Genomic DNA, 20,085 nt, shown 5'->3' with positions numbered 1-20,085 from the left:
ACTCATTACGGAGGTCCTCATAAAGTTTTTTGAGAGAAAATTTTATGGTGCTCCAGGGCGCCAGATTCATGGGCTATAACATACGAAAAGTCAAGGATTTTGGTTAATCCTAAAAAAAGGACTGTAAATGCGGAAATAGTCCTTAAAAATGGTGTGAGTATCTGCGGTGGTTCCCCAACTCATTACGGAGGTCCTCATAAAGTTTTAGAAAAAAAATCATTTTGTGCTCTGGGGTGCTAGATTCATGGGATATTACACGCGAAAAATTGAAAATTTTGGGTAATTCCCAAATAAAGACCTATAAATGTGGAAATAGTTGTTAAAAATTATGTGAGTATGCGTGGTGGTTCCACAACTCATTACGGAGGTCCTCATAATATTTTTTGAGAAGAAAAATTTGGATGCTTCGGAGAGCCAGATCTATGGGCTATAACATACACAAAATCGAGAATTTTGGGTAATTCCTAAAAAATGGCTTGTAAATGCAGAAATAAGTGTGAGTATATGTGGTGGTTCCCTAACTCATTACGGTGGTCCACATAAATTTTTTTGAGAAAAAATTTGCAGGTGCTATGGTGCGCCAGATCCATGGGATTTAACACACGAAAAATTGAGGATTTTGGGTAATGTCTAAAAAAGGGACTGTAAATGTGGAAATATCCGTTAAAAAAATTATAACAGTATACGTGGTGGTTCCCAAACTTATTACAGAAGTCCTCATAAAGATTTTTGAGAAAATATTTGGGTGCTCTGGGGAGCCAATTCCATGGTCTTCATCTTGGTTTTTCATGTGTATTATCCCATGGACCTGTCGCCTTGGGTAACCCAAAAAAATTTTCTAAAAAACTTTATGAGGACCTCTGTAATGAGTTGGGGAGCATTATGTATAGTCCTGTCATTTTTATTTTCACATTTATGAGCCAACTTTTAGGAATTACACGACTTTCTTGGTTTTTCGTATGTATTAGCCCATGGATCTGGGGTCTTGGGCACCTGAATTTTTTTTTGAAAAAACTTTATGAGGACTTCCGTAATGAGTTGAGAGAGCATTTTGAATAGTCCCACCATTTTTTTAAGTCATATTTTCGCATTTACGAGCTAACTTTTAGGAATTACGTGATTTTCTTGGTTTTTCGTGTATATTAGCCCATAGATCTGACGTCCTTTGGCACCAAAAAAATATGTCTAAAAAACCTTTATGAAGACCTTCGTAATGAGTTGGAGGAGCCTTACGTATAAACCTGCTATTTTTTTAAGACATACTTTCGCTTTTACGACCCAACTTTTACGAATTACGTGACTTTCTTTGATTTTTTTTGTGTGTATTAGCTCATAGATCCAGCACCTTGTAAGACCCAAAAATCTTTTCTGAAAGAGGACCTAAGTCAACACAAATGGTCCTACATTTTGGATCAATAAGTTTGGTCTGTCATATTTACAAAATATGTATAGGCTAATATACACAATAAATTGAGAACAATCCTAAATTTATGTTTCATGAACCCTAAATGCTAAAAAGCATAGATCCTATAGAAGCTATGGGTATCATTCACTAGGTCATTAGGGAAGATCCTATAAGTATAGAACAAGGTATATTTGTGAGTAAACTGTTTGATTGAACGTGGTAATATTGGGTGCTATTTAATTATAATGCACAGGAAGGAGCAAGAAATAACAAAAACATAACAGTTGTAAATATAGTCATTTCACAACTTGGCTTCATGTCTAGCACTGGATGTCATCAGTCTGAACTCTGAAATCTGAATAAGATGTAATCAAAATACAAGAACAAGAAACTATCCGGAAGAAATAAAACCAATGAGATCAATAATTTCGCAACATAAACCGGGACATACAAACAAAGGCCTATGAAAACTAGACCACAGTCCCTAGCTTCTCAGCTCTCTGCGAGAAGTAAATTTTAGAAGACAGGTGCGTGCAGGTGGCTATTACGGATAGAGGACACTGGAAAAAAAGTAAAAGATTATGCTGCAACTAGATCAGGAGTTTCAGCCTCCACGGATAACAAAGCAGTGTGTACTTTGTCAACCCAATTGTCTAGCCGATCCCTTAGTGACTTGATTTGAGGAATTCCCAGAACTCTTGGTTGCACCCAGGACACATGAACTGTCCCTTCGACTTGGTCAATTATTCCCTCAATCAGATGCACCTACAGGAGGACAACATTAACAAAGAATTACTAGTAGCGAACTGCCAATCTGGAGGTACTTGCACTCACTGCATAAAGCAATAAATGAGATTGCAGACCAAGTGATCATTTGGATTTATATTATAAAAATTGAAGACCCGACTATTTTGGCAAAACCTTTTGCATATAACAAAACACAAAGGGGTAAAAGCATAGTTTCTCAAGTCTCAACCCATAGAAAGATGCTGAAATCACCTATAATACAATAAAGATGCACATTTATTATGCCTGCCATGATTGAAGGAAGTATGTGAGAGTAACAGAAGTTAAATTCTAATTTAACTAATGAGAACTTACAGAAAGGCTCTTCATGAGTAGATATTCGACATCCTCCACAGTTAACTTTGTGCGCTCTGCAATCACACTCAGGGGGATAGTTCTATCATCTGCTGGACGACTGCATGCAAATGAATTGTCCAAAGCTTGAGTAACAACCCTAACAACATAAGTAATGAGAACTTCTGTTATCTGCAAAACTGCCACTGTACCTGAAGATAATTTCCATCAAGCAGAGAATGTTGATCTTCTCGAGAAGCTTTTTCTCATTCTGCACCAATGCTGGTTGAGCAGTTAAAGCAGCTTGATGGACATGGCACAATTTTTGATAGTGAACCAAATCACCAGTGTTAAATGCTTCAAGAATATAATAGAGCCACTCAACCTTAGTCCCTATCAAACTCTTTATCTGTAACAAATTAGAACGAGTCAACATAGATTGAACCAACATGATCTTGTCAGCACAAATGATACAAGTAGAAACAACTTTATAGTTATTGTAACATAATTCTAGTCCATCCCACAACTGAAGCCAAAAAACATGGAGGAAAAGGAATTTATTGGGATTTCAGTGATTTCTCATACAGTGCCTTGGTAGATTATTAATTCTCAGTTTCAATTTGATATCTCTTGGTCCTTGTATACATCCTATACTATATTAATCACATATTTTTGCGGAAGGGAATTTTAAGCCCATCCGTCCATGTAAATCTATGTACTGAAACTCAGGAAATCAAAGTAGGAAAGATGGATGCTTGAGACCATTAGCAAAATTTGATGGTCCAATGAGAAGAACTTTGTTTCTACAAAATAGAGAAGCAACTAGAGGGATAGCCAGGATGACTAAGGCAAAATTGGACATGCCATCTGTAATGGATCAACATTATACATGTCCCAGAACCAAAATTGTCCCAAATAGAGCCAACTCTTACTTCTTGTTTATGCCCCAGAAGGTTTGGGGGTGTATGTGGAGAAGATTTGCAGAATCAAAGTGGAGGTCCAACCATCTAGTTTAGTTCTCAACAGTGAATTGAAATAAAATAATAGAAGTAGAGTCATAATGAAGATCCAACAATATTGTTGAGGAGTTTTCAACAGTGAGTTGAAACCGAGCAAGAGACCCAAAAAGCAGAATCAGAGCAAAATAGAACAGCCTACCCTGCATACCGTGGGGTTCACTATTTTTACACAGTTTAACTTGATACTTGACCACACTACACACAACGTCAATTCCTGGCATAACTAGTTCAACCATCTGGCCAACACTATCATTGGCATTAGTCCTTGATAAACTTGAGAATAAAATTCGGATGAACTATTAACAAGCTCTCAGTCTATCACAGATGAACACACAATAAGACCTCAACACACAGTCTGACATTTCCTGGGAAGGACACCAGCAGTATATTCCATGAATGAGCACTCCACACAGTCATTGCCATAAAAAAGAAGACTAATGCATGGAATAGAAAACAAGAAAGTTTGTATACAAACTTACGATCGGATGAGCAAGTAGTTCTCCGAAGTTGTATATGTTGTCTCCCAGCAATGCCGACAGGGACAAATCAAAAGCCAAATCCTAAACAAGATGGAAGGGACAATAAGGTCGAAACCAAGCCCAAAAACATATGACCACTCAACCATATTTTTTTTTATAACCGATGACCACTCAACCATTTTCAGATACACAATAATTAAATAATTAGAATTGCAGAAATTATTGCAAATAACATATACAAATATGTACGTCTACACAAAACTAAAGTAGCTGTTAGAAAAGATCACTCAATAATAATCCAATAAGCAATTGACCAATACCACTTCTCCTTTCAAGAGTAATATTGCTTAGCAGTTGCCAAAGTACTAACTTCATAACACTGGTGACATCTCCGACATAAGTAAGGAGGATGTATTGCTTTTTATGAATTTGTGGAATAAGATTCAACTCTAGGACTTGATTCAGGCAGAAGGGCAGTACAAAAAGATATTTTGAACAAAAAGTTCAAAACTTATTGATAGGGAAGGAGCGAATAAAGAAAGTAGCGCAAATAAGCTCCATCAATCAACTATTCGTTGATAGACAAACTATATTCTTTATCATCTCATGTCAAATGGAACATCTTTTATCTTTCTCACCGACACCACCGGTGCCTTGCCCCTTGAGGAGCAAAGTTCACTTGCCTTTTAGGATAAAGTGGCACCACAAGAAGAAAAAAGGCTCGCCCTTGATAATTCAGGTTCCTTCAACACAATTTATATGGAGAGTTATAACACTAAATGGCTAGCCATAGTTTAGTAAAATAAGCTAACATATTGACAATTAATAAGCAACTAGTTGAGTAAAACAAACATGTGAATTGCAGCAAGGCAGATCGATGTACAGGGGTCATAAATCCAACTAGTTAGGATGGAAAACTCTTAGATTAGTCCTTAGAAAAAAGACAAAATAAGAAATGACAAATACCAGCTTAAATGATTCAGAAAGAGATTCCACTGAAGTGTACGCGAGATAAAGAAGAGCACTTTTGTAGAACTCGGCAAACTCCTGGCGGGTTTTATGGTACTGAGATGAAACCCAATAATAGCTTGCATAGACAGATGGATCAATGTCAGTCATGCTATCAAGTGTAGTTTTCCCCTCATCTAAAAGTTTCTGGCACTCTTTTGGATCTCCTTGCTCAAGCTTAAATAGGGCAATCTGCATCTTAATATAAAGAATTGGCTCCTCTATCCGTATCTCTTTAGTATTATGAAGTTTCTCTGTCACTCCTTCAAGGAAGCCTATAGCAGCTTCTTTCTCGGGGTATTGCCGAGAAACAATGACCGCAAAATGTGCAAGCTTGAGAAGATTGATCTTTGTCTCAAAATCAGTGATGAAGTTGTGATACAATTGTATTAGTCCGTCACCAGCCTAAAATAAAGAGGAGAGGTGTTATATGCAAACAAAGCATAATAAAACAACCACTCACTATGGTTTGCCGATTTACCGTTCCACAAAATACCAAACCATTCCGAATTAATTGGGTATAATAATGGTATAATATTTTAATTGTGGAGAATAAACCCCTTGAAACAAGATTTAATATTGAATGATTTTAGTTATATCAGCTCCACCTCAATTTAAATCATTAATACAGGATTGAGAATTTCTCTTGAGGGATATGTAATTGAGATGATTTGAAACAATAATTTTTAAAAAACCTTAACATCACAGGATAATTTGTCTGCTTATTTTGCCACCAAGTTCTGAATCAGGATCCTAATAGTTTTCCTATGCCAATACAGATGCATTGCATGATTAGGCATATATCAACAGTTACATGCTAATTCATGCTACATGTGACTACCAAACCGTATAAACCTACAAACACATGCAAATAAGAGTAAGATCTTTTTTTAAACAAATGTTAGTAGTGTACATTTCTCTGAACATATAAACCATCGAATTTGCACTGTATACAAAGAGAGTATTTTTGCTTTTTAAAATGAAGGAGATCAGATACTACATAAGTTTCTTTTTTTTTTGGAAAATGGTAACGATGTATTATATCACAAAAGTACATGGGTTGTACTCAAACCTTATATACAGATGCACTCTAGACACTCCTACTCTATTTCTATATTGAGTCTAAAACATCAACTATAGAGGCAGTGTCATTTGAGTATAATTGATTACACCAAAAACATAACAACAAAATGCAGTTTAGTTTAACATCCTGCACACTATTTTCTATGCCTTCAAAACATCTGGAATTCCATTGAATCAATTTTCCTGGGTCCATAATCCAAAGGAGTGTTTAGAGGAAGTCTTGAATGGATTTGCATTAAGCTTAGTTTACCTCATAATGTATTTGGATTATAGATTTTAAAGAAAAAAAAAACTCATTTTCCTTCCATTAGCACCAGGCAGGGTGCTGTGAAATACAATATGCTGAAATTTCTCTCCATCATCAATCATTTTACAGTTATCTTCAAGAAAATTCTCAAAGGAAAAGACAATTCAGTATCTGCAATGAAAGTTCCCTTGAAGACATCCTCATACAATGACAAAGTGAATATCACAAATTCATTTTACAACACTACTTCCCTATCAAGATATTAGTGAATTCTTTTTTTCCATATCAAAATTTAGAAGATTGTAAATATTGTTGTTGTTGTAATATTTAGATGATTAGATCTTCCCCTCTGTCGCAAGTTCAATTCCAAAAAAGACAAAAAACACTACATAATTTCTTCTCATCTATATCCAAGCTTGGTGGACAGAGTTACCCAGTTCTTGTGTTGGTGGGAGGTAGCAGATATCCCGTGAAATAAGTCGAGGTGCGCACAAACAAGCTTAGACACTACGCTTATCAAAAAAGATATTTAAAAGATTAGATCGTCTGAGTCAATCTCAGGGCTTTCAAATACCAAACATAGTATAAAATGGCTTGGCATGGGAAGGTCCTCTTTCATGGGTGTTGTATTGTATTATTCGCAAGTTTCCCAATATGCAAACTTCTGCTATAGAGAGGTCCTATACGTAAGGAACACATTCAACTCCCCCCCCCCCCTTCATTTTCCCCCATCCCCCCAAACAACTTGAACAATAGACAACTATTAATGAAGCACCACTCAAGTTACTATCAGCTGATACATTATTTTTGCAGTATCCACCATGCTACTATAGTTCAATTAGAAATGGTAATCATGACACCTGAAGGCTTGCACGCACTACTCTATTGGCAGTCTGCTATTGCCAACAAGAGAAAGTGCAGGGTGAACCTGTCCACAAAGACTGGAGGAAATTGGCCTGGATGTTATACTTCAATTATTATTTCTACTATAACCCAATTCAAAACATTTCTTCTTCAGTTGAGCTATCCATCAACCAAAAACAAACAACCAAACTACTGTTTTTTATACATTTCGTCCTGTTCCTTGTCAGGAAGCCCCAATGTTATATGTTTTTTTAATAACCGTGATGTCCGGGACAGCTTACGCATACTTCAACTAATTCCACTGGAAATGTGCCACCTCCCAATCTCACTCCATCAACAGGTACTAGGTAACTCTGTCCACCAAAGCTAGAACAAATGAGAATAAATCACCTAGTGTTTTTGTCTCTATTTAGATTTGAACTAGAAACCTCATGGTGCTCGACCTACTTCATTGACCATTAGGTCACACCCTTGGGTACGAAGCCCCAATTTTTTCTAACCCTTCCAAAAGCAATAGAATAGTTCTAAGCTCAAATAACCCCCAATTCTTACCCATCCCAAAATCAAATCCTATTAGTAAATCTCTAACACGAATCCTCTACTAAACCCTAACTTATACCTACCTAAACCCATAACATAGAAGAATCTTAGTAGCACAGTTAGTTGATTACTATCTAAACTTTCACCTTGTTTCTAGGCCCAAACAACCACCAATTCTTACCCGTCCCAAACCAAATCCTATAAGTACAATCTTCCCATAAACCCTAACTTATAGCCACATATACCCATAGCATAGGAGAATCTTCGCAGCTCAGCTGGTTGACTTATTAACTGAACTTTCACCTTGTTTAGTGAGCACTCAATTCCTCACCTTACAATCATCTCCACTTTACAAAAAGACAAAAAAAAAAAAAACATAGCATGCACACACACACAAATAAAGTCCAAATACAACAAAAAAACAAACGAAATTCGCAGGAATTAAATCGAATTCAATGAGAACCTGAAAAACGGGAAGAGCAACGAACTGTTCAAGCTTAAGAGTAAGCTGATGCCAGAGCTTCCTCTGGTACAGATCTGCCAAAGTAGTGTACCAATCGGAAAGCTGTGAATGAGCATTGCAAAACGATTCCAAGTACTGAAGTGCCGCCATGGCTGAAAAAACTCTCTCAGTAACACCGATGAAGACGAAGCAGCTACTGTGTGTGTATGTGAAAGAGAGAGATTCCTGACTTGTAAATTGTGTTTTGCTTGTTCATAAAGAAATGAATAATGGAGTTTGGGTTAGTCCAGTTTAGTCTCTATTGTATTACACTGACCCCTATAATCCTTCAAGTTTACAAAAATTAATTGTTTTAGGTCCAAAACGTTTGGATTGAATATGAAAATTTTAATTTAGAAAATAAAAAAATTATAATTCAAATATAATCAAAATAAATTTAGATTGAATTTCTTAAATTTAATCTTGATCTTTTAGATTTTTGATTTTAACTTTTGAGTCCTTAAGGTTAGACCATAAAAATTAACAATCTCAATTTATCTACCATTCATGTTGTGTATTAAGTGTTACTTATTCATAAAACTTGTTTATTTTTATCTAATTAATAGTGATAAAAATATATGAGGTTAGAGACTATTATATAATTATTTAATGTTAATCAATAAAATCATATGATGATATTTAATATGATAATGGTTAGTATGAACATTGAATATTTAGAAATTAGACTTATTAATATTTGACATATTATATATGAAAATAGAACTAAATATCACACTTATGAATAGTTGTTTCTTTAGGGGGCTAATTTCGAAAGGGCCTAGAATATGGAGGGCTCTTTCGCGATGTAAGAAGATAGATTTTTTTGCATCACAATGATAAAGCAAAGAGTAACTTTCACATATAGCAAACACAAAATTCATAATTGTAGGTTATAGCAAAGTTTGAATAATTGTGCTCCATAGCAAACATATATATGTATAATTCGCTATACATATACAAAAAAAACAGTTGTATAATTCGCTATACATATACAAAGAAGGCAGTTGTATAATTCGCTATACATATACAAAAGAAAGCAGTTGTATACAAAAGATCAATTGTATAATCTGTGTATGTATAAAACGAGAAAGAGAGAAAGGCAAAAGAAAACTGGACAGGGAAAATTTTGTATTGTATAATTATAAGTGTATAGGACGAAGATATATGTATTTGCATATGTATATACAATTTTCTCTCGCTTTATACAAACAGAAGCGCAATTTATACATTTCGTTTCTGTTTGTATAAGCGAGAGAGGCGAGTGAGATTTGGGAGAGTGGCGAGTGAGATCTGGGAGAGGGGAGAGAGGGGAACGAAAATATATGTATATATACAATTTCCTCTCGCTTTATACAAACACAAACACATTTTATACATTTGTGTTTGTATAAAAGCGAGAGAGGCGAGCGAGACTGCCACCAAACGAGAGTGGCGAGTGAGATTCCACCAGAGAGAGTGGCGAAAATAGCAATAGTTTGCTATAGGGTACAATTAAATCAAAGTATATTTATAACATTTAATTTGAATAAACAGTTTGTTATTATATACAATTTTCCCTAAAGCAAATACCATATCAAGTTGACTATATTGAAGCAAAGAAAATTTTAGGATTGTATATTAATAATAATTTCAAATTAATATTCTAATAATAACTGAGTTTATAATTAGTATTTATAATTTTTTCAATATATATAGGATTTGAGCAAAAGTTATTAAATTTACATGAATTTGTAATCGAATTTCTAAATTATGTTTTCATGCCTAGGAAACAAATACATCCTTGGCTTGGGGAGTGCTCTCTCTCTCTTTTGTGTCAGCGAAGGAAGGATAAGAGCAATCGGCCGAATGATTGTTATTCCACTTATGGTTACAGTGCCTCTATCGAAGCAGAACAGGTCTAATACTCCAGCCCCGGTTTTCGAAGATTCCATTTCGGTCTAAGCCCGGAAACTCATATCTTTATATACGAAATTTACTTCTTCTTTTTTTTAACTCTTTTTTTAAAGAATTCTTTTTTAAAAAAAAGGCCTACGACTTAAAGCTCTTCCCTGACCCCAGAAGTTCAAAGACAAAGTCAAGAATTTCACTTAGATCATACAAAATTTAATATATATTTATAAGAAACAGTTTTTAATCTATATACACAATATCATTTTTTTAACACACAATCTAATTTTGGGATAAAAAGTGATCAATGTATAATTAATTAAGGATATTCAACTGACTATTTTAGCTACATCATTGTTTAAGACTTAAATTCGAAATATTTAATTAAGAGTGAAGGATGTTCATCACTCACGTCACCGGCTTTATAATAGTTGACTTAGAGTGGAGAGTTTGACTCTGAGCCAGAGAATTTGATGAGTCTACATATGTTTCGTGGGTGCTAGTTTAAATAGTTTCAAGAGTTATATATCCTTAATGTATCATAAGTAAATTATAAACTATGTAGATAATATAAATACTTCTATTTTATTTTTATACGTGACTTTTTTATTATTGTAGTTTTTTTCTCAACACTTGCTGGTATTATGCTTAACTTGAGTCGAGGATTTAGTAGAATTAAATGGTCTACCTTCACAAGGTAGAGATAAAGTTGTGTATACACTATCTTTCCCAGATTACTTCACTTGTGGATTCCGCATTGACTATGTTGTTGTTTATTGTTGATTATGACGATTATATAGAGCAGGACCATATTACATACTTGACTCAATTGCACACATATACTATTGATTGTTTTACTTGAATGCCTTAAAGAAATATCGTAAATGCTTATCCTCTTGATGTTGTCGGAATTAACAGTAATAAGATATTGACTTGATAACAGTTACATCACAAAATTTACAAAATTCAGAATTGCAAGCTCTTGATCGGAACTTTCTTTGGTTCCCAACTTACTAGAAGTGGAAACATTTTTTTGTCTTTTGATTTATTGGAAATTTACTAGTTCGATAAATTCAAATTCACATTTTATAGAGCCGACTAAAGGGAATGGAAGATCTGTCCATCAAGACTTTGGTCATTTCATAAGACTGATCTAGTTCAAAACTCTGATTAAAGATTGACATTAAAATCATCCAAATTCCACAAGCCAATATCCCACATGATGTCTTCATTAGATGAGGCATCAGGCACTGGCACATAATTAGCATATCCATTAATCATAGAATAGAAGAAACCACCTTGCTCTTGTTCTTGAAATGTGTTGTTTTGGTACAAAATGGTCATGTCTTCTTGCTTTGGTACATGACTTGGAACTTTATTCTCATTTTCTTCAAAAAGTGACATGATCTTTTTCATGTCGATTTGACTATTCAGTAGTTGTTGTTGTTGAAACTGTTGTCTTTTTAAAAAATGGACTTTTGTTTTTTCAGAATTTTCAGTACTTGATTTCTTGAACTTCTTTTTGAAATTAGTCCTCCAATAGTTTTTAATTTCGTTGTCAGTTCTCCCTGGCAAGCTTCTAGCAATTGTTGACCATCTGCAATTTTATTATTTTTATCGTGTTAGTATTATTCAAAATTATTTTGATTCTTTTAAGAATAATCAAGAACTTTAGTGTATATTGAATATTAGTATATAGTACTTCAAATAATTACCTATTCCCCCATATAGCATGAAGTTCAAGAATGATCCTCTCTTCATATGGAGTAATTTGCCCCCTCTTAAGGTCTGGCCTTAAGTAATTTACCCATCTCAATCTACAACTTTTTCCATTTCTTTTCAATCCTGATTAGACAAAGAAATAAAAAGAATCAGATTTTCAATTCCCAGAAACTACACGATCATATAGCCAAAGAAAATAAATCGAGTTTTAAATTTCAAGGAACTACACCATCATATAGCCAAAAAAATATAGGCAGCGTCTAAAATTATATTATTTCAAATACGAGCTCTACCGCTAATTAATACAGCTATTAGTTTTTTTTTTTCTTTCTAAAAGTTCCTATCAAGATGAGAAATTTTCTGATCATAATCGATCAAAGTGAATGAGAAGGAAATGGTACATATATACATCATTATTTTTTGTATTCTAATCGGATGTTTGATATTATTATTGGGACTGATTATATATTCAAATGAAAGAATCTTATTCATTCCTTCACTCGATGATAGGTAAAAAAGAGTTAAAATAGAGAAAATATAGTAATTACCTGCAAGCCTAGCAACAGAATTCCATCTGCCTTCACCATGCAAATTGACATATTCAATGAGCAATTTGTCTTCTTCAACTGTCCAAGGACCTTTTCTCCATTCTTCTTCAATAATTCCCCACCTAATTCCCATTTTTGTATAAATATTATTAATTATTAAAATCAATATATAAGAGAGGAAACAATCTAATCTAAACTCTTTTGTCCTCAAAATTCTATGACATAATTAGCAAGTTATGTTGCTATTTATATTTGCACCAAAAACTCACTCATTAGTCAAATTTTTATGACAAATGAGTTGTAGCTAAACATGACTCCATTAATTATAGCACTTAGTATAAAATATTATTTGTCCTCATCAATTGTTATATTTCCAAAATAGTTACGTGTACTTGTTATAGTTAACTACGCTTAGAAAATTCAAATAAGGCATTGAAAGATTTGTTTGGAAAACCAAGGGAAGTTGTAACATCACACGTATACAATTTTGAGACAATTTTATTTCATGACTTTTCTACAATAATAATAAACCCTTTCGTTCGATGATTATTTGCATTAAATTAACCCATAAAAACATTTTTCATTGTTATCTATTTGATGTCTAATATTTATATTGGATTTAATTCGCATTGGAAGTCTTCTGTTGGGGTAAAGCACTCTCAATGACACTCATATTGGTATCAGACAAAGTTCGAATTCGTGTTGAAAATTCTAATATTGAGGTTAAAGCACTTTCATTGGTACATTGTATTGGGATCAAAATAAATTTTAATTCATGTTGAAAAATCTCAAATTTGAGATAAAGTGCTTTCATTGGTACTCATATTGGCAATCAAACTACATTTGGATTCACGTCGAAAAGTCTCAAAATTTAACGCAAATTATTTCCACTAGGACTCGTATTGAAATCAAACTGAATCTGAATTTGCGTTAAAAAATCGCATATTAGGAGTAAAACAATTCTATTGAATACTCGTATTGGAGGTAAAGCGCTCTCACTGTAGATACTCGAATTGGGATCATACTTAGTCTGAAATCGCATAAGAAAATCTCTCACAAGCACTCTATTGTGGGTAAAGCACTTCCACTGGTACTCATTTTAGGATCAGACCAGATCTAAGTTTACATCGAAAAATCTTATATATGGGACCAAGTAAAGCATTTTCATTGCTACTCATATTGAAATCAAATTAAATTCAAATTTGTGCTGAAAAGTTCATATCAGGTGAAGTTCTTCCACTGAAATTCATATTGGGAAGAGACAAATTAATTTTAATTAGAATTGTAATGTCTCACATTAGGAATAAAGCACTCCTAACAAAAGCGATCTAAACATAAAACTTTTTAATTAAAAATAAAGTATTTATCACCTCACCACAATAATTCTCATTGCTAACTTATAAAACTTGGCTATTGTTGACTGCCAAGAGATTGGGTGACATGGTAGCATGCATCTTGATCAAAGTCACCAAAGTATATTTTAGTTATTAGGTTTAAACAACACAAAAGTGATTAGGCCACTCAAAAGAGAGGACTAGAAAGGCCACGTATAAGTTACAACCTAGGGTAATGCATCTAGACAACTATATACATATTTAAATAATGTGTTTTGCTACAAATAATTAAGTTAGGAAAATTAGTAAAATAAACAGTGGATAATTTTCAATGTGAAAGCTACTAGCAATCCAATAAGAAAGAGGCAAGTGTTTGATTTGCTTACTTCTTAAGGATATTGGTGCACAATAATCACCACCATGTGATAATTAATTATAATTTGTTGGATGCCATTTTGGGTAATGGGATTCATTAGAATAACAATATTTTTCACTAATTATATTAGCTGAAGTAACAGGTGTATTGTTCATGTCATGATTTTGGAAGTATACATAAAGGCCTAGATTCTTGCTTTTCTTAGTTATATATGTATTTTTTGTACTTCTATTTTTGAAATATATAAGTTGTATTAATACAACTAGGGGTGTTCACGGTTTGGATAAAAACCGATCCAAATCGATAAAATAAAACCGATTTTATTTAGGTTTGGTTTGGTTTAGTTTTAGATTTTTGAAAACCGATAGTATTTGGTTTGGTTATGATTTTATTCGAAAAAATCGAAGAAATAACCGAACCGATGAATTATATACATATATTTTACTAATATACATACTTACTATATTATTTTTATAAACAATTTTAAAGATCTTATACATATTTTCATTAAAATTTCTTTATAATTTACTTATTGAAAGCAAAAATGCCCAAGATGAAACATTTATCTTATTGATTTCATGTATATGAGTGTCTATGTCAATTCTTTGTGGGACTGAAAATGTTATTGTCTCTTCCTTCTAGGCCAATATAGTGAATTTTACAGCTTTATTGATAGTAAATTTAGTGATTGAAAGTTTAGTAATTTAAGTCATTCTAGCTATTTTTCTTTTTGAATGGATTGTTGTCACTTTTTTCACATTTTAAATGAATTGTTTCTTTTATTTTTGTGTATGGTTAATAACCGAACCAAACCAAACCGAAACCGATAATCACCAAACCGATAAGTGTATATTATATTTGGTTTGATTTGATTTTGATTTTGACCAATAACCGATCCAAACCAACCCGTGAACACCCCTAAATACAACTAATATATATGGATAGAAGTGGAAATAAAGTAAATGAACACAATTTCCTCCATTTTATTCTTTATATATCCTTAAGGGGTGCTCATGGTTCGATTTAAATCAATTATTAATTAAAATTAAAACCAAATCAATTTTATTAATTTTTAAATTTCTTACCAAATCAATACATTGGTTTAGTTATTGTCGGTTTGATACAATTGATTTGGATTTTTTGATCTTTTTTCGATTTGTTGAAAGCATACACATCTCGATAGAGACAAACACCTAATACATAAACAAAACAATTGTTGTAGATTCTATATAAGCTATGTAGATCCTATATAAGCTAGCAATATTATAACTATTAAGAGTTATTATTACATGAACATAATATTTTAGTTAAGAATACTAAAATCATTGTACACTAAAATTTTAGAATTTGAAAAAATGATAAGAGTTAAAAGACTTAAATTACTTAAAATATAACAAAACAGCATATTTTATTTATAGATAATATATATAAATAAATAAATAATTATAAAATAATTAAAATGCAGATTTTTTTTTTAAAAAAAAGTAAAACCAAAACCAATACAAATAATATCATTTTAATTAATTTGGTTCAAATTGAATTTAATTTGATTTCTTGATTATAACCATAAACCTCCCTACTTTATGCACCCCTATCTTTTCTATATTTGGCCTTGGTTTCAAGGAACAAACACGCAATTCAATCAATACGGGTTATTCATTGCGCAAGCTTAGCAACCAAATTTTAAAGAGAAAAAGACAAATATACTCTCAAGTAAATAGTATATAGATATCTTCTGTCATATTTTTGAGACATTGATGTTCCTGCCGTCCAAAAATTAGAGTATATAAGTTCTTTCACTCTAACAAGAAGATTAAATAGAAAAACGTGACGCAATCTTATCCGTCGATTCGATATTTAATAAATATCGAATCGACGAATAAAATTATGCCACGCGTATATTTGTTAGTATAAAAGATATATATGTTCTAATTTTAGACGACAGAAACACCAATATCCCAAAAATATAACGAAAGATATATACATATCATTTACAATAATTCAGAAATATATTTCTCCTTTTTCCCAATTTTAAAAAATGGTGGAAGTGTAGCTATAGCTCGTAATAGGCAACCAAACTATAATCATTTCCAAAATTTAGTAAAGCCCAAAAACTCATATCTAGTCCTACAAACATACACAACTTAATTTAAACATTCCACCTAAGACCCACACAAGAACATATTTACAGTCCAAAACTCCCATCTCTTAAGTCTACTTTCACATTACTGATTACACCGCTGTTGTTGGTACTCCTACACCCTTTTCTCCCACCGGAGGTACTCTGCCGGAGCCATATTCTGGCTCTCGGTAACCGGGACCGTAACGGCTGCTGAACATTCCGGCATGAAGCATGAGAACATAGAGGAGTTGTGTAAATGCTAGAACTATAGTGAATCCTTCAAGGACTCTAAGCCTCCATCCTCTCCACCCTCCTATATTTATCTCCTTGCATGCCAACCTACATAAATATGATTCATTAATTAACAAAAAAAAATATACACAAATGATTATCAAGTAATTATCGGCTAGTTTCTCTATTCCAATTTATGTAACACATTAAAAATCGAGCAATAATTTTACTTAAAAAACATCACGATTTCACGAGATGATTAAACGCAACCAAAGGCGGACCCACCTTGATGGATGGGTTGCACGTGCAACCGTTATATAACTTCAAAAAAAATCAAAGTACATATGTATATCTATACTAAGAAACTGACAAAAACTACGATAGTGCACTCATGGGCATAAGAGTGTTCTTGAGTTGCGACACAAAGTAGAGGAACCACCTGTGAGACCAGGGTTATTTCATTATTTTTATTTTAAATTTATAATAGATACGGTCACGTTTCGCTTCTTAAAAATCATATCTAATTTTCAAAGGTAAATTAAATGAGATTAAATTGATAATTTTAAATTAAAATTAAAATATTAAAAAACCATAAAAAATCCATCTCTTTCTTATATCGATGCAATGAAAAAAATTCTATATTTTAGAACATTGATCAATTTCATAAACTTGACATAGTTTTAAAAAAAATCTTTTTCCCTAAATTTCGATATTTAATCGATTGATGCAACATAAACTGAAACAGAGAACAGAGAAAATATTGTTTACCCAAAAGCTAGTGCAGTGACAGCCCAAGCAACAATAGCTGAGGAACCAGCAGCAGCAAGACTATCATTTCTCCATGCCCTCAAATGATTTCCACCCAAAACCTTCGATATTATTCCCAAAACCGCCGCTAGTATCGCGAATACTAGAAAGAACATCGTAGCTCCATTTCCACCAAAACCTAAAAAAAAAAAATTAAGAAAAAAATATACATGATCAAGAAAATGAACTACACTTTTTATTCATTTAATTTTGAGGTAGCAACCAAATACACACTCTAGAGTGTTTCAATTATTTGAGTTTCACACCTGAACTATGAAATGTACAAGTTTCATACTTCAACTATCAATTATTCGTTTTTTCTAAAGAAAAAGTCTTGAACAATGATGATATTTAAGTAAGGAAAAATGATAAGAAAAACTAACATACATCAGAGTGATAATTGAGGTATGAAACTAAAAAAATGAAATATTTAGAAGAGAGAAAGGAAGTTACTAGGATGATTAGTTTGGCCATTAATGTACTTATTGAGACACCAACTAGCAAAACCCAACACAATTAAATACATTATTAAGTTTAGAAACAATAATGGAGTTGCAACACTCCTAGCTACTGTCCTAGCCATTTTTTCTTGCACCAAAATTCTCTTTGCTTCCACAGAATTTCAGAAAATGGACACAACAATTAAAACAGAAACTTTAATCTATTATTTTTGGGGGCTTAATTTTTTTATTTTTTTTATAAATAAAAGGACAGAAATGCAAAGGTGGTGCAACGTAACGTATATAAGACAATTATACTATGATACGTGTTATGTTTAATTGCTTCAATGGTGAACAGGTGGAGGGACACGTGTCACATACTTGTTCTACTTTGGATTCTCTAATACTATTGATCATGCATGCAATGTCTATCAACTATAGCTAGAAATCAATTGAGTATTAATAATGATTAATAAATTTTATAGGTGAAATTTGGAAAGAGTACGATGTACATAGATTCATGACCTTATTCTTATTTTTGAAAAGGTAGAAACAGAGATGTATTCAAGATTTCGGAATGATGGTTGCACTATTATGAAAAGATGGATTTAATTGATTTGATATTTAGGTTCGTATTATTAAAAATATATAAAAATTTAAATCTATAAGTTCAAAATTAAAATGCTTAATTAATTAAAACGCCAAAAGTGCTACCAATAATCACTTAGAGAGGTGGTACCTAATTTTAGAAAGAAAAATAAAATAAAACATAGATATAAAATTCAAATTTCTAATCTCAATCATCATTGCATTATATGATACTTTGATTGTGGGTTCACACATCTATATTTAATAAAAAAATATAATAATAATATAACACTATTGTATATGATTTCAAGAGGGGAGCATGGTTTCACGTGAACCCGGTGACCCCATCCTGCATACGCCTCTCGGTAGAAAGGTTGTTACGACAAATAATGACAGAAATTAAATATAAAGATAACGGAATTAAATCAATAAGAATAACACTAATATTCTAAGAAATGGAATGAAATATGTCTGATTACTTACTAATATTCTATTCTAATCTCCGATCTTCACATTCTCCTATCATGAATTGTATGGTCCTTGTGAGCTGAAATTTTGCATATTTTCTAATCATCTTATCCCAATACTCTTTAGGTCTACTTCTACCCTTCCTCATGCCTATATACTTACCCCTTACACCTCTTAACTAAAGAATCTATTGTATATCTCTCAATCTCATTTTTCGTATCTTTAATCTTCATGGGAGTCACTCCCTACACAATCTTGAAAATTGTCATTCCTAATATATTTTATATCTACAAACTCTTGGTATGCAGATTGATATCCACCTCAACATTCTTATCTTCGTCATTCACATTTTCTTAACATGAGAGTTCTTGAACTGAACAATATCACTCTATCCTATATAACACAATTTATCTCATCATCCCTCTATAAAATTTAACTATAATTTTACGTAGCATATTCTTTAGGGAAAATTACGCAAAAAGGCAAACATATACGAGTTAAAGCCAATATAGCTATAGTTTGAATTAATTATGGCTCGCGGTCTAATTTTAGCTTTAATTACGTCACTTGTCCTCTTTTATACATATACAAATACAAATTATATATATATACACACACACAATTACATGATATATATACAAATACAATTAGCCTCTCTCCACTCTCTAACCTTTCTTGCTCGCCTCTCTCCTCACTCTCCCTATCTCTCTCGTCAGATATACAAATATATATGTATATAAGTTTTATATATATATATATATATATATATATATATACATATACAATTCGCCTATCTCCACTCTCTGCCCTCTTTCCTCTCTCCCAATCTCGCTCGCCTCTCTCCTCCCTCTCTCAATCTCGCTCGTCAGATATACAAATACATATGTATACTAGTTACATATATACAATTATTTGACAGATATACATATACAATTCGCCTCTCTCCACTCTCTGCCCTCTATCACTCGCCTCTCTCCTCCCTCTCCCAATCTCGCTCGCCACTCTCCTCCCTGTAACATGTAGCTACGAATCGTAATTAACAAACTATACCTACGAAGCGTAATTAAGTTAGTTATGAGTGGCTATATGTGAAAGTTCCTTTATTCTTAATTATCACATAAAAACGTCTTTTTAAGTTTCTAACATAGGGTGACTCTTGGAAAAAGCCCATTGGAAATGGGCCAGACTACTGGTGAGTGGCCGGTGACTGGTTATTGGTATGGGCTTGGGCCTTGGGAATAGTCCAGAAAATAACCGATTTTAAGATTGTTATTTAAAGTGTAGCCAATATTTATAAAATAGTTAAAATTTAACAACCTCTCCAATTATCAGAGC

The 20,085-nt window shown here is 32.8% G+C and overlaps 3 protein-coding genes across 3 annotated transcripts; all 3 read right to left on the bottom strand.

Moving 5' to 3' along the window:
* Positions 1-1,799: 1,799 nt before the first annotated feature.
* On the bottom strand, positions 1,800-8,509 carry LOC125830868 (26S proteasome non-ATPase regulatory subunit 13 homolog B-like). Its single transcript, XM_049510050.1, has 6 exons — positions 8,189-8,509; positions 4,950-5,396; positions 3,984-4,064; positions 2,698-2,894; positions 2,507-2,606; positions 1,800-2,170 (listed from the first exon to the last, which is right to left on the bottom strand). Exons 1-6 carry the CDS (start codon positions 8,336-8,338, stop codon positions 1,985-1,987), a joined length of 1,161 nt encoding a protein of 386 aa, XP_049366007.1. The 5' UTR covers positions 8,339-8,509; the 3' UTR covers positions 1,800-1,984.
* Positions 8,510-11,277: 2,768 nt separating this feature from the next.
* LOC125831128 (MYB-like transcription factor EOBII) lies at positions 11,278-13,482 on the bottom strand. Its single transcript, XM_049510313.1, has 4 exons — positions 13,442-13,482; positions 12,385-12,599; positions 11,830-11,959; positions 11,278-11,711 (listed from the first exon to the last, which is right to left on the bottom strand). The coding sequence occupies exons 1-4, from the start codon at positions 13,480-13,482 to the stop codon at positions 11,285-11,287; spliced, it is 813 nt and encodes a 270-aa protein (XP_049366270.1). The 3' UTR covers positions 11,278-11,284.
* A 2,844-nt stretch (positions 13,483-16,326) lies between these two features.
* Positions 16,327-17,837, bottom strand: LOC125830886 (membrane protein PM19L-like). Its single transcript, XM_049510066.1, has 3 exons — positions 17,708-17,837; positions 17,216-17,393; positions 16,327-16,555 (listed from the first exon to the last, which is right to left on the bottom strand). Exons 1-3 carry the CDS (start codon positions 17,835-17,837, stop codon positions 16,327-16,329), a joined length of 537 nt encoding a protein of 178 aa, XP_049366023.1.
* Positions 17,838-20,085: the final 2,248 nt, after the last annotated feature.

The sequence above is a fragment of the Solanum verrucosum genome, unplaced genomic scaffold, assembly GCF_900185275.1.
Source record: "Solanum verrucosum unplaced genomic scaffold, falcon-dt-bn FXZP01000049.1, whole genome shotgun sequence".
Classification (NCBI taxonomy): domain Eukaryota; kingdom Viridiplantae; phylum Streptophyta; class Magnoliopsida; order Solanales; family Solanaceae; genus Solanum; species Solanum verrucosum.
The sequence above is the reverse complement of the archived record's forward strand: the minus strand, read 5'-3'. Positions and strand labels throughout refer to the sequence as shown.

Bases quoted from the DNA above. Each gene is read 5' to 3' on its own strand.
- LOC125830868 (XM_049510050.1), bottom strand. From the start codon at position 8,338: ATGGCGGCACTTCAGTACTTGGAATCGTTTTGCAATGCTCATTCACAG. The intron at 4,065-4,949 runs GTATTTGTCATT...CATCTTGTTTAG, and splicing joins TTTCTGAATCATTTAAGCTG to GATTTGGCTTTTGATTTGTC. The intron at 2,607-2,697 runs GTACAGTGGCAG...ATTTGCATGCAG, and splicing joins TTGATGGAAATTATCTTCAG to TCGTCCAGCAGATGATAGAA.
- LOC125831128 (XM_049510313.1), bottom strand. From the start codon at position 13,482: ATGAGTACCAGTGGAAGTGCTTTACCCACAATAGAGTGCTT. The intron at 11,960-12,384 runs GTAATTACTATA...TTGTCTAATCAG, and splicing joins TTCTGTTGCTAGGCTTGCAG to GATTGAAAAGAAATGGAAAA. The intron at 11,712-11,829 runs GTAATTATTTGA...ATAAAATTGCAG, and splicing joins CATGCTATATGGGGGAATAG to ATGGTCAACAATTGCTAGAA.
- LOC125830886 (XM_049510066.1), bottom strand. From the start codon at position 17,837: ATGGCTAGGACAGTAGCTAGGAGTGTTGCAACTCCATTATTGTTTCTA. The intron at 17,394-17,707 runs GTAACTTCCTTT...TTTTTTTTTTAG, and splicing joins TGGCCAAACTAATCATCCTA to GTTTTGGTGGAAATGGAGCT. The intron at 16,556-17,215 runs GTAAACAATATT...ATATTTATGTAG, and splicing joins GTCACTGCACTAGCTTTTGG to GTTGGCATGCAAGGAGATAA.